Below are 11,446 nucleotides of genomic sequence, written 5' to 3'. Positions count from 1 at the left end.
CATTAAATCTATTAATCTATCCAGTGATGATGGTATTAGGAAGTTGGGCCTTTGAGAGGTAATCAGGTCGTAAGGACAAAGCCGTTATGAATGGGATTAGTGCCCTTATAAAAGAGACCCTAATGAACTCCCTTGCCCCTTTCACCATGTGAGGACACCTTCACCCAACCCCATGCTGGCACCCTCATTTTGAATTTCAGCCTCCAGAATTGTGAGAAATAAATTCTGTTTTTTATAAGCTACCCAGTCTATAGTATTTTGTAACAACAGCCCAAATGGACTGACAGTGGTATATCAACTATCTATTACTACAGTAAAACAATGTAATAAATCACATGAAACCCTACCAGATCCCTAAAAGAAAACATAAAGAAGTCCACGTAACAGGTTTTGGAATAGTTAGATGCAATATTGAACAGAAACAGTTCAGGGGCACCTGGGTGGGTCAGTTGAGCTTCGGACTCTGGCTCAGGTCATGATCTCACAGTTCCTGGGTTCCAGCGACACATCAGGCTCTGTGTCAGATTCTGACTCCCTCTCTCTCTGCCCCTCCTCCCCCCTCAAAAATAAATAAAAACTTTTTTTTTTTTAATGAACAGAAACAGTTCACAGGTACAGTTTTAACTACTGAACTGCATTTTAGTAATTTAATTAGTGAACTGTATTTCAGTAATTTAATTACTGAATTTTAAGTACTGAACAACAAAGACATACTCCATCTTTAATCATCAGGAATTATAAAGTCCTTTGGCAGCTCCCAATCACAAGCCAGTGAGAGCAGAAGGAGCAGCGCTCAGCCTGTCTGCCTCTGCCAGACAAGCCACTTTGCTGACACTTGCTGTAGTGAGGACCACGTAGTGTGTCCTGTGTAGACAGAGGGAAACTGAGAGATCATTAGAGATCACCTTTAGAAGGAGAAACTGAAGCTTGGATAAGAATGGACAATTAACTGGTCACGGTACCTGAAAAGGTAGGTGCGAATGAGAACTAATGGCTGTTCTCCAAACATCGTAAATTAAACCACCAACCAAGGTTAGCCAGAGATTATTATTAATCTGACTAACAGTAACGGCTATTTCTTTGAGGACGCTCCTAAATGTACTCAAGGTGAAACTGGAAAACGCACGGAAGAGCGTCCTACAAGAATCAGCACGGACACAACCGGGCAGGAGCTAGAATTCGAACTCTCGCGACAGCGGCCGGAACCTCTCCGAGGAGCAAAGCGGTGGGAGCGTGAACTCTCGCGAGAGCAGGAACAACCTCACGGAAGGGCGTCGTTGTGGAAGTTAGAGCAGTATGTTCCGGCCCGCGCCGTCTTGGAGCCAACTGGACCCACAGCAGGAGCGCGACGTTCGCGAGCTCATTCGCCATGTGGCTGGCCTTCAGGATGAGGCGGACCCCAACTTCCAGCTCGCCCTGCACTTTGCCTGGTCCAACTTCAGGTGTGGGGTGCGGCTCCGGGGCCGAGGCTGGGAACAGGAATGGGTCAAGGGGTATCCGGGCGCGCGGCCGGGTTTCCGACCGTCTTGCGCGCTGCCTCTCCAGCAGCTTGGTGCTCTAGTGTCCTTTGGATCCCTGTCGCGTGTGACAAACGCATAATGAAACAGTGGGTTTTGGGTTGTTATGGGTCGGCCTTACCCTTAGAAGCGCACTTTTGGGGAAGGGGTTTGTGTCTCTCATGTTCCTTCTTCCACTCACTGCGCTTAGCGCGGTGCACTGCGCAGCAAACATTTTTTGAATGAGTAGGTAAATGAAGTTTTAGAGCAAAATAATGGTCAAACCCTACTTAACACTGTATTCTTACTCCCTACCCCTTATTGAGCCTCTCCAGATCTCTCTTACCTTGGTCTTGTGTTTTTTTTCTCTTTTCGAAACGCACAGCATAATACACTGGATAACTTGTATGTTGTTTACTGTTTATCTCCTCCACCCCTCCTTCCAGCTAAAATGTAAGTTCCATGAGGGTAGGGATAATGGTTTGTTTTGTTCATTTCTTATCCCAACACTTGGAATAGTTCCTGGCACATAGTACACTAAGCCACCATATAATACAATTTCTAATACAGTGTCTCATGTAATTTCTTGAGATTTATGAAGTCAGAGCTCCTATTTTTATTTATGGAAGATGTAAATTAGACAGTACTGTTATGATCATTACCTATAATAGAATTATTACTAAAAGAATGTCCATCCATGTTAATATTTGCCTATTTAATTTCAATAGAAATGGTTTTTCGGTTTCTGTATTCTTGATCATCAACCTTAATCATACATCCAGTGCCTACTTGGTTTATAATGAGAACAGACAATGAGTCTAAAAGCCTGCCAAGTTTCTGAAATAATGAGTTCAGTTCTTAAGTGTAACCTATAAATATAACAATGTCTGAATAGGTCATATAAGACAGAAATTTAAGTGCTGTACCCCAAATAATTTCTCTATTAGTTAATATGTCAAAGGCAGTAGGTAGCTGGACATCATTTTAGACTTCAGAGAGACATTAGAAGTTACTGTCTCTCATTGAGAAACTAAGTGATAAAGGGATGTTCTCTATTCAGCCATTTACTGGAATAGAATTAGATATATATTTTTAGTGGTGTAAATTATTTCTTTTAAATACAGATTGTTGTCTTTGATACTAAAAATTAGAAAGTGAGTTGAATGAGCTATATGATGCTTTAATCCATGAGAAAAATGAACAATACATGTTTGCTTTTTTAAAAGTTTGTTTATTTTTGAGAAAGAAAAAGAATGAGTGGGGGAGGGGCAGCGAGGGGATGGGGGGGTTGGGTAACAGAGGATCTGAAGTGGCCTCTGGACTGACAGCAGAGAGCCCCATGCAGGGCTCAAACTCATGAACCGTGAGATGGAAGTCAGATACTTGACTGACTGAGCCACCCAGGTGTCCCATGTTTGCTTTTTTTTTTTTTTTCTTTTTTAAATTGTGGCCATGTTCTAGACTCTAGAAATTCAGAGATGAGTGAAATATAGCCTCTATCCTAAAGGAAGACAGGTCTACATATGATATAGAATTGGAATTTTTAATCTGAGAGCCTGTAGAATTCAGGTGTTAAGAACTTGGACAAGAAAAAATTACACTAACCTCTAACTAAAAACTGGCATTTCCTCAAATTACAAATAAAAGCAACAAGCAATAATAATTTACCTAGGACTGTGTCACAGGTAGAAATCACATAGTTCACATCATAAAGTTTTGGCAGATATTTTCAAATATTTTTTGCTGTTGCTTTACTGATAATTGTGGATCCATTGCTAGATCTCGTTATTTAATGCTTTAATAAATGTCTCTTATTATATCACAAACTTTAAAAGGTACTTCACAATCATATTTCAGTAGGCTTGGGTTTTTTTGTATTTCATCTCACTGGCACCTGGTTGGCTGAGTTGGTTAAGCATCCGACTTTGGCTCAGGCCATGATCTTGCAGTTTGTGAGTTCAAGCCCCGTGTCAGGCTCTGTGCTAACAGCTCAGGGCCTGGACCCTGCTTCAAATTCTGTCTCTCCCCCCACTCCCCGCCCCTCCCCCTCTTGTGCTATCTCTCTCTCTCTCTCTCTCTCAAGAATAAACAAACATTAAAAAAATTTTTTTAAACATTACTTTGAGAAGTAATGTTTCATAAATTCATAAAGCCTAAGCTTCACTGGGCTTCACTATGGCATAAAAGATTAGGAACCCCTGCTATAGAATGTGCTATACTGACTTAGATACAAGGCATTATGGGAAGATGAAGGAATCAGAGGACAAAGGAGGCTAAGGATGACCTGTGCTTGAGGAGTTTCTGAGATGCAGTGGCTGTTTGCCTGGATGGTAGAGGTGATACAGGGAGAGAGGTGCACTCCTGAAAATATATTGCCGAATATAGGGTGACTGTGGGGATATAGAGGGCTCTGAGACTGGTCTACTTAGCTATATGACAAGGTTCACCTAAAAATTACATTTTCTCTTTTAGATTTCATCATTTCTTGGATGTTAACAGCCACAAAGTAGAAAAAACAATAGAAGGGTAAGTTAGTTTCATATATATGTACATATTAAAAAATATATGCATTTTCTTATAAATCTTTCTATTAATGTAAGTTTATAACTATCAGTTTATTTTTAAATATATTTTAGAATTTATGAAAAATTCATCATTCATTCTGATCTCAGCAAAGCTGCTAGTTGGAAGAGATTAACTGAGGAATTTCTAAATGCATCTCTTCTGAGCATAAAGGAAATAAAGGTATGCATTATATTGTGAGATCTCTTTTATATTTTACCATTTCTAATCTGTTATCATCAACTTGTTTCTGTTACTATTTAAACATTTATTTTACAATTATGATTGGGGCAGAGTCTTCTGGAAATTGACTTAAGCATTGTCATCAAACCCAGTGTGCATCAGGCTTGTGATCCAGGAAAAAGCATGTTCTTGTGTAATCATCTTCTTAGCCCAACCTACTGTGGAGATTGAGATCAGAGATTGGCACAAATAATAACACTGTCTGGCTGTCTTAAAATTTTAAATGGCTTTTCAGCACTTGGTAATAATAACTACCTATGTAATGCCTACTAGATGCCAGGTGCTGTCCTCAGCACATTCACATTCAATTGTGGGTTCCTAAGATCACCCTTAGACTTGGTGATTCACTGGAAGGATTCACAAAACTTTAAAAACGCTGTTATCCTCACTGGTAACAGTTTATTACAGTAAGAGAATACAGATTTAAACTGAGCAAAGAAAAAAGATACATAGGATAAAGTCCAGAAGAAACCAAGAATAAGCTTCTAGGTATGCCTTCCCATAAGAGTTGTATGAGGATGCACTTAATTCTCCCAGTGATAATGTATGACAGCACATGCAAAGTGTTGCAAAACGAAGGAAGCCCATCTGAGCCTTGGTGTCTAGCATTTTTGTTGGGGGTCAGTCACGTGGATGTGCAATGCACATGTGGCTGACCTTAGTTCCTCAGTCTCCAGCCTCCCCCAGACTTCAAACCAAGGACCTCAAGCATAAGAAAATACATTCACAGGGGCGCCCCGGGTGGCTCAGACAGTTGAGCATCCATCTTCGGCTCAGGTCATGATCTCACAGCTCATGAGTTCGAGCCCCACATCAGGCTCTGTGCTGACAGCTCAGACCCTGGAGCCTGTTTCAGATTCTGTGTCTCCCTCTCTTTCTGTCCCACTCATGCTCTCAGGAACTAGTCAAGGGCGAGTTGTCCTGAGACCTTTGAGATATTCAGAGTTTGGGCAACTCAGGCTTCCTGAGTAAACCCTTTATTATGCACATACATTAACTCATCTTCACAATAATTTCTGTGAGATATTCTGTAATTGTTAGGTTTTACCTTTGTCTACACTGTGGGAAGTGGTAAGGAAGAGAGCTTTCTTCTTTGTAAGGAAGAGAGCTTTAAAAAATTTTTGAAACTATCGGTTTAAGGATAAATTTTTGAAACTATCGGTTTAAGGATAAATTTTTGAAACTATCGGTTTCTGGAAAAAATTGCTGCAGTGCTCTGAATCCATGCCCTGAGAGTTAGGAACACTTGTGTGTAGGGAAATACAAATCAAAACCACAATGAGATACCACCTTACACCTGTCAGAATGGCTAACATTAACAACTCAGGCAACAACAGATGTTGGCAAGGATGCAGAGAAAGAGGATCTCTTTTGTGTTGTTGGTGGGAATGCAAGCTGGTGCAGCCACTCTGGAAAACAGTATGGAGGTTCCTCAAAAAACTAAACATATAACTACCCTGCAACCCAGCAGTTGCACTACTAGGCATTTATCCATGGGATACAGGTGTGCTGTTTCAAAGGGACACATGCACCCCCATGTTTATAGCAGCACTATCAACAATAGCCAAAGTATGGAAAGAGCCCAAATGCCCATCAATGGATGAATGGATAAAGAAGTGGTATATATATACAATGGAGTATTACTCAGCAATCAAAAAGAATGAAATCTTGCCATTTGCAACTACATGGATTGAACTGGAGGGTATTATGCTCATTGAAATTAGCCAACCAGAGAAAGACAAAAATCATATGACTTCACTCATATGAGGACTTTAAGAGACAAAACAGATGAACATAAGGGACGGGAAACAAAAATAATATAAAAACAGGGAGGGGGACAAAACAGAAAAGGCTCATAAGTATGGAGAACAAACTGAGGGTTACTGGAGGGGTTGTGGGAGGAGGGATGGGCTAAATGGGTAAGGGGCACTAAGGAATCTACTCCTGAAATCATTGTTGCACTATATGCTAACTAATTTGGATGTAAATTTTAAAAAATAAAATTAAAAAAAAAAGAAAATATTTTTTAAATAATTGGCATAATTTTCCAAATAGATGTCAATGAATTAAATCCTCTGAAAATAAAAAAGGAGCAATTCCAAAAAACAAAAACAAAACAAAAAAAGGAACACTTGTGGGTATTGTGTGGAATACACTCGTGTGTATTATTTCTGCAAGGACCATTTTGAAAGAGGAGGCGGCAAATCTTTTCTCTATTTATTTATACAACTTTCTGGTTAGACTATAGAATTTAATAATTTAGACCTTATGACAGCATAGTACTAATAAAAAAAATAATGGCAAGCATTATTACAGCACTTACTGCATGCCAGGCCCTGTTAGTTCCATAAAGACCATGTTCAGTAGGTACTATTACTATACTCATTTTGGCAAGACAAATGCCTTAATCTCAGTCTCATTTGAACCTGTGAAAACTTGTGTTGTACAAAATAATTAAATAAAACAGTGAGTGTCACTTCTGATTCCTGCTTTGACCTTTTCATTGTCATATCCTGTGATTTTTCTGTACATTCCTTGAGCACAGGGGGACCACATTCCCTTTGCTTTGCTGTGGCACGTCCTATGTCCTGTACTTGAACTGCCCTTCCCCTTCTCTCCTGCCTGAGAAATTTCATCCTTTAATATTAAATCCAAGTGTTGTCTCTATTGATACTATGTATTGCAGTATGTTATTACGTTCGTTATTGTTTCTTTCATATTTCCCCCTTTCACATGTGAGTTTTACAAGTTTAGGGTTTTGTATCTGATTTATTCTCAGTCACCTGGAACAGTGTAGACAATAAATATGTGTGGAAGAAAGAAATCTGTACAATCCTATCCTCTCCCTGTCTGTCCTCGACTCTTGTGCCACCTACATCCAGAATTGGTTGCCATTTTCCCCCTTGCTGTGGCATCTTCCACACACTGTTATAGTGTAGCAATGTTGTAGACTCTTGAGTCTGTAATTAAGAGTCTCTTATGGTTTGCCTCCCTTTCTGTTTTTATCTTATTTATGCTTCCCTTCCCCTGTGCTCATCTGTTTTGTTTTTTAAATTCCACATATGAGTGAAATCATTTATCTGTCTTTCTCTGACTTATTTCACTTAGCATAATACCCTCTTCTAGTTCCATCCATGTTGTTGCAGTTGACAAGATTTCATTCTTTTTGAACGCTGAGTAATAATTCCATTGTATATATATATATACCACATCATCTGTATTATCTGTTGATGGATATTTGGGCTTTTTCCATAATTTGGCTATTGTAGATAGCAATGCTATAAACATTGGGGTGCATGTGCCCCTTTGAGTCAGCATTTTTGTATCCTTTTAATAAATACCTAGTAGTGTAATTGCTGGGCTGTATGGAAGTTCTATGTGTAATTGTTTGAGGCACTTCCATACTGTTTTCCAGAGTGGCTGCACTAGTTTGCATTCCTACCAGCAGTGCAAAAGCGTTCCCCTTTCTCCACATCCTCACCAACATCTGTTGTGTGTGTTGTTAATTTTAGCCATTCTGACAGGTGTGAGGTTTTGATTTGTGATTTTTTTTGATATGTGGCTTTTCATTGTGGTTTTGATTTGTATTTCCCTATGATGAGTGATGCTAGGCATCTTTTCATGTGTCTGTTAGTCATCTGGATGTCTTCTTTGGAAGTGTTTATTCATGTCTTCTGCCCATTTCTTCACAGGATTGTTTTTTGGATACTGAGTTTGATAAGTTCCTTTAGACTTTGGATATTAACCCTTTATCCAGTATGTCATTTGCAAATATCTTCTCCCTTCCCGTCAGTTGCCTTTCAGCTTTGTTGATAGCTTCACTGTGCAGAAGCTTTTTATCTTCGTAAGATTCCAATAGTTCATTTTTGCTTGTTTCCCTTGCCTACAGAGACCTGTCTAGTAAGTTGCCATAGCTGAGGGCACAGAGTTTGCTGCCTGTTTCTCCTGTAGGATTTTGGTGGTTTCCTGTCTTACATTTAGGTCTTTAATCCATTTTGCATTTATTTTTTATGTATCCCATTTATAAGTTACCCATTTACAATTGCACCAAAACCCATAAGATACCTAGGAATAAACCTAACCAAAGAGGTGAAAGATCTATATGAAATCTGTAGAACACTTCTGAAAGAAACTGAAGAAGACTCAAAGAAATGAAAAAACATTTAATGCCCATGTATTGGAAGAACACATACTGTATTGTTAAAATGTCTATACTGCCCAACACCATTCAATGCAATTCCTGTCAAAACAATACCAGCATTCTTCACAGAGCTAGAAAAACAATTCTAAAATTTGTATGGAACCACAAAAGACCCCAAATAGCCAAAGTAATGTTGAAAAGAAAAAAGAGAGAGAAAAGGAAATGAAAAAAATAAATAAAAAACTATGACCTTGATTCCAAAACAAAAAAAGAAGAAAGAAAAATATTAAGCCTGGCCCTGTTTCCACCGGAACTGCAGTTGTCATTTTGAAGCATTCAGTTTTCAGTATACTTGGTGCATGCAGGGTCCTGGCTGTGCTGTTCTTCTAGAGGAGAGCCTGAGCCACTGCCTTGGTTCAGAGTTAGTCTTGCCTGAGTAAATAAGCAGTTGCCAGGCACAGGGGGGGCGAGGTTTGTTGTAGGTATGGCCCGCCTCCACTGGAGGCTGCTGTGTTGCTCTCCAAAGTCATACTGTGTTGGTATGTGGGGAAAATGGCACTACCCCAATCCTTCATCACTGGACAGAGAATTGCACACCCCACACTGGTCAGGCAACCCTCACAGAACAGTGAGTGAGGGCAGTCAGCTTGCCCTATACCACAACTCTCCTGCATCTTTTCTTCGGGAGTTCAAACTTATGCAGCTGGGATTCAAAACTTGAAGTCTTAAAGGACATGCAACCATGCTGACCCATGCCCTCCCTGGAGTAGTGCCCCTCTACTCTGTCTAAACTCTTTTGTCTCTGAAAAACAGTCCCAGGCCTGCACAGTGTGTGGAATCTATGGTGTAGCACCACTAAAAGCAGCAAAGGTTATTCTCTCTGGGTGCATCTCTGTCCCCTGCTGATTAAAGACCTTTTGCTGGCACCTGCAGGGTCTTTTGTCCTTGGGGAGGCAATGTACCCTCTTCCAAAAGTACTCTAAGAAGGAGAATGTTCTCTATCAGTATGCCCCTGAGATCCCTACACTACGCTATGCACTCCAGCACCAGTGTCCTCCTTCTCCCCAGTAGCTCATGCCACAGCTCCACTCTGGAGTAAGTTGCACACTTCCAAAACCTCAGAGTTTAAGCTCCAAACACAGTTTGCAAAAAAACCTGCTACACTCAGTACTTCTTATTCCCCGGCCCATGGTCCAGAGAGGCTTTTCTCCTGTGCAAATGAGTGCCACACTCTCTCATCCCCTCTCTTTTTCTTGCCCTTTTGTCTCTCCACAGAAAGGGTTCCCTCCCCTCCATGGTACCACTGTTTTTGTCTCACCCAGTTCACTTCATGTACCTTGCACCTGCCTCGCTGTCTCCCTCCAACAATGGAGATCGTTTTGCCACTCCACAGATTAATTTCCTAGGTGTTTCAGAAAATGATCTGATCTCAGTACAGCTGTGTTTGAGGGACTAGGAAAGCCCAGGGTCGATTTACTTCTCCACCATCTTAATTTCCGAACTTCATACTTTTTTTTTTAGTTTTAGTTTTTTAGTTTTTTTTCAGTATATAACAACATACCATAAAATCTATCTACTGTGGATATACATTTCACCAGTTTTAGTAAATATGTAGTTGTGCAACTACAATCCAGTTTTAGAACATTTCCATTACTCCAAAAGTTTCCCTCAAGCCCATTTGCAGTCAGTGCCTGCTCCCACTCCAACTCCAGGCAGCTGCTAATCTGTTTGCTCTATTTATAAAATTGCCTTTCTTGGATATTTCATATAAATGAGTTCACAAAGTATATAATTTTTGTGTGCTTCTTTCATGATGTTTTGAAGTTTCATCCATGTTGTAGCATGTGTTCATCTTCTATTTTAATTGCTAAATAGTATTCATTATATGGATAAGCCACATTTTACTTATGCACCAGTGGATGACTTTGGATTGTTGCCAGTTTTTGGTTAGCATGAATAGTGAACTGCTATGAACATTCTTATAGAAGCTGTGTGTGAACATAAGTCTTCACTCTTTTTGGACACATTTCTAGGAGTAGAATTCCTGGGTTATATGGTAAGCTTAGGTTTAACCAAATTATTTCCCAAAGTGGCTATATCATTTATATTTCCCCAAGCAATGTATAAGGGTTCCAGTTTCTCCACATTCTTGCCAACACTTGTTTTTATCTATCTTTTATAGTATAGACATCATACAAAATATGTAGTAATACACTGTTATGGTTTTGATTTACATTTCCCTAATGACTAAAGGTTGAGCATTTTTTTTTATATTTTTTTATATGAAATTTATTGACAAATTGGTTTCCATACAACACCCAGTGCTCATCCCAAAAGGTGCCCTCCTCAATACCCATCACCCACCCTCTCCTCCCTCCCACCCCCCATCAACCCTCAGTTTGTTCTCAGTTTTTAAGAGTCTCTTATGCTTTGGCTCTCTCCCACTCTAACCTGTTTTTTTTTTTTTTTCCTTCCCCTCCCCCATGGGTTCCTGTTAAGTTTCTCAGGGTCCACATAAGAGTGAAACCATATGGTATCTGTCTTTCTCTGTATGGCTTATTTCACTTAGCATCACACTATCCAGTTCCATCCATGTTGCTACAAAAGGCCATATTTCATTTTTTCTCATTGCCACGTAATATTCCATTGTGTATATAAACCACAATTTCTTTATCCATTCATCAGTTGATGGACATTTAGGCTCTTTCCATAATTTGGCTATTGTTGAGAGTGCTGCTATGAACATTGGGGTACAAGTGGCCCTATGCATCAGTACTCCTGTATCCCTTGGATAAATTCCTAGCAGTGCTATTGCTGGGTCATAGGGTAGGTCTATTTTTAATTTTCTGAGGAACCTCCACACTGCTTTCCAGAGCGGCTGCACCAATTTGCATTCCCACCAACAGTGCAAGAGGGTTCCTGTTTCTCCACATCCTCTCCAGCATCTATAGTCTCCTGATTTGTTCATTTTGGCCACTCTGACTGGCGTGAGGTGATACCTGAG

The 11,446-nt window shown here is 40.0% G+C and overlaps 1 protein-coding gene across 2 annotated transcripts in view; it reads left to right on the top strand.

Moving 5' to 3' along the window:
* Positions 1–1,234: 1,234 nt before the first annotated feature.
* TUBGCP5 (tubulin gamma complex associated protein 5) overlaps positions 1,235–11,446 on the top strand; it is a 71,955-nt gene continuing 61,743 nt past the window's right edge. Inside the window, exons 1-3 of one of the 2 annotated variants that reach the window (XM_045058970.1) lie at positions 1,235–1,442; positions 3,969–4,022; positions 4,133–4,241. In XM_045058970.1, the coding sequence (XP_044914905.1) occupies positions 1,297–1,442; positions 3,969–4,022; positions 4,133–4,241 (309 nt within the window). In that variant the 5' untranslated portion in view covers positions 1,235–1,296. The remainder of the gene's footprint in view (positions 1,443–3,968; positions 4,023–4,132; positions 4,242–11,446) is intronic. The other variant, XM_045058971.1, reaches the window with a different exon arrangement.

The sequence above is a fragment of the Felis catus genome, chromosome B3 (genome assembly GCF_018350175.1).
Source record: "Felis catus isolate Fca126 chromosome B3, F.catus_Fca126_mat1.0, whole genome shotgun sequence".
NCBI classification, from domain to species: Eukaryota; Metazoa; Chordata; class Mammalia; order Carnivora; family Felidae; genus Felis; species Felis catus.
This window is presented reverse-complemented; position numbering and strand designations above follow the sequence as displayed.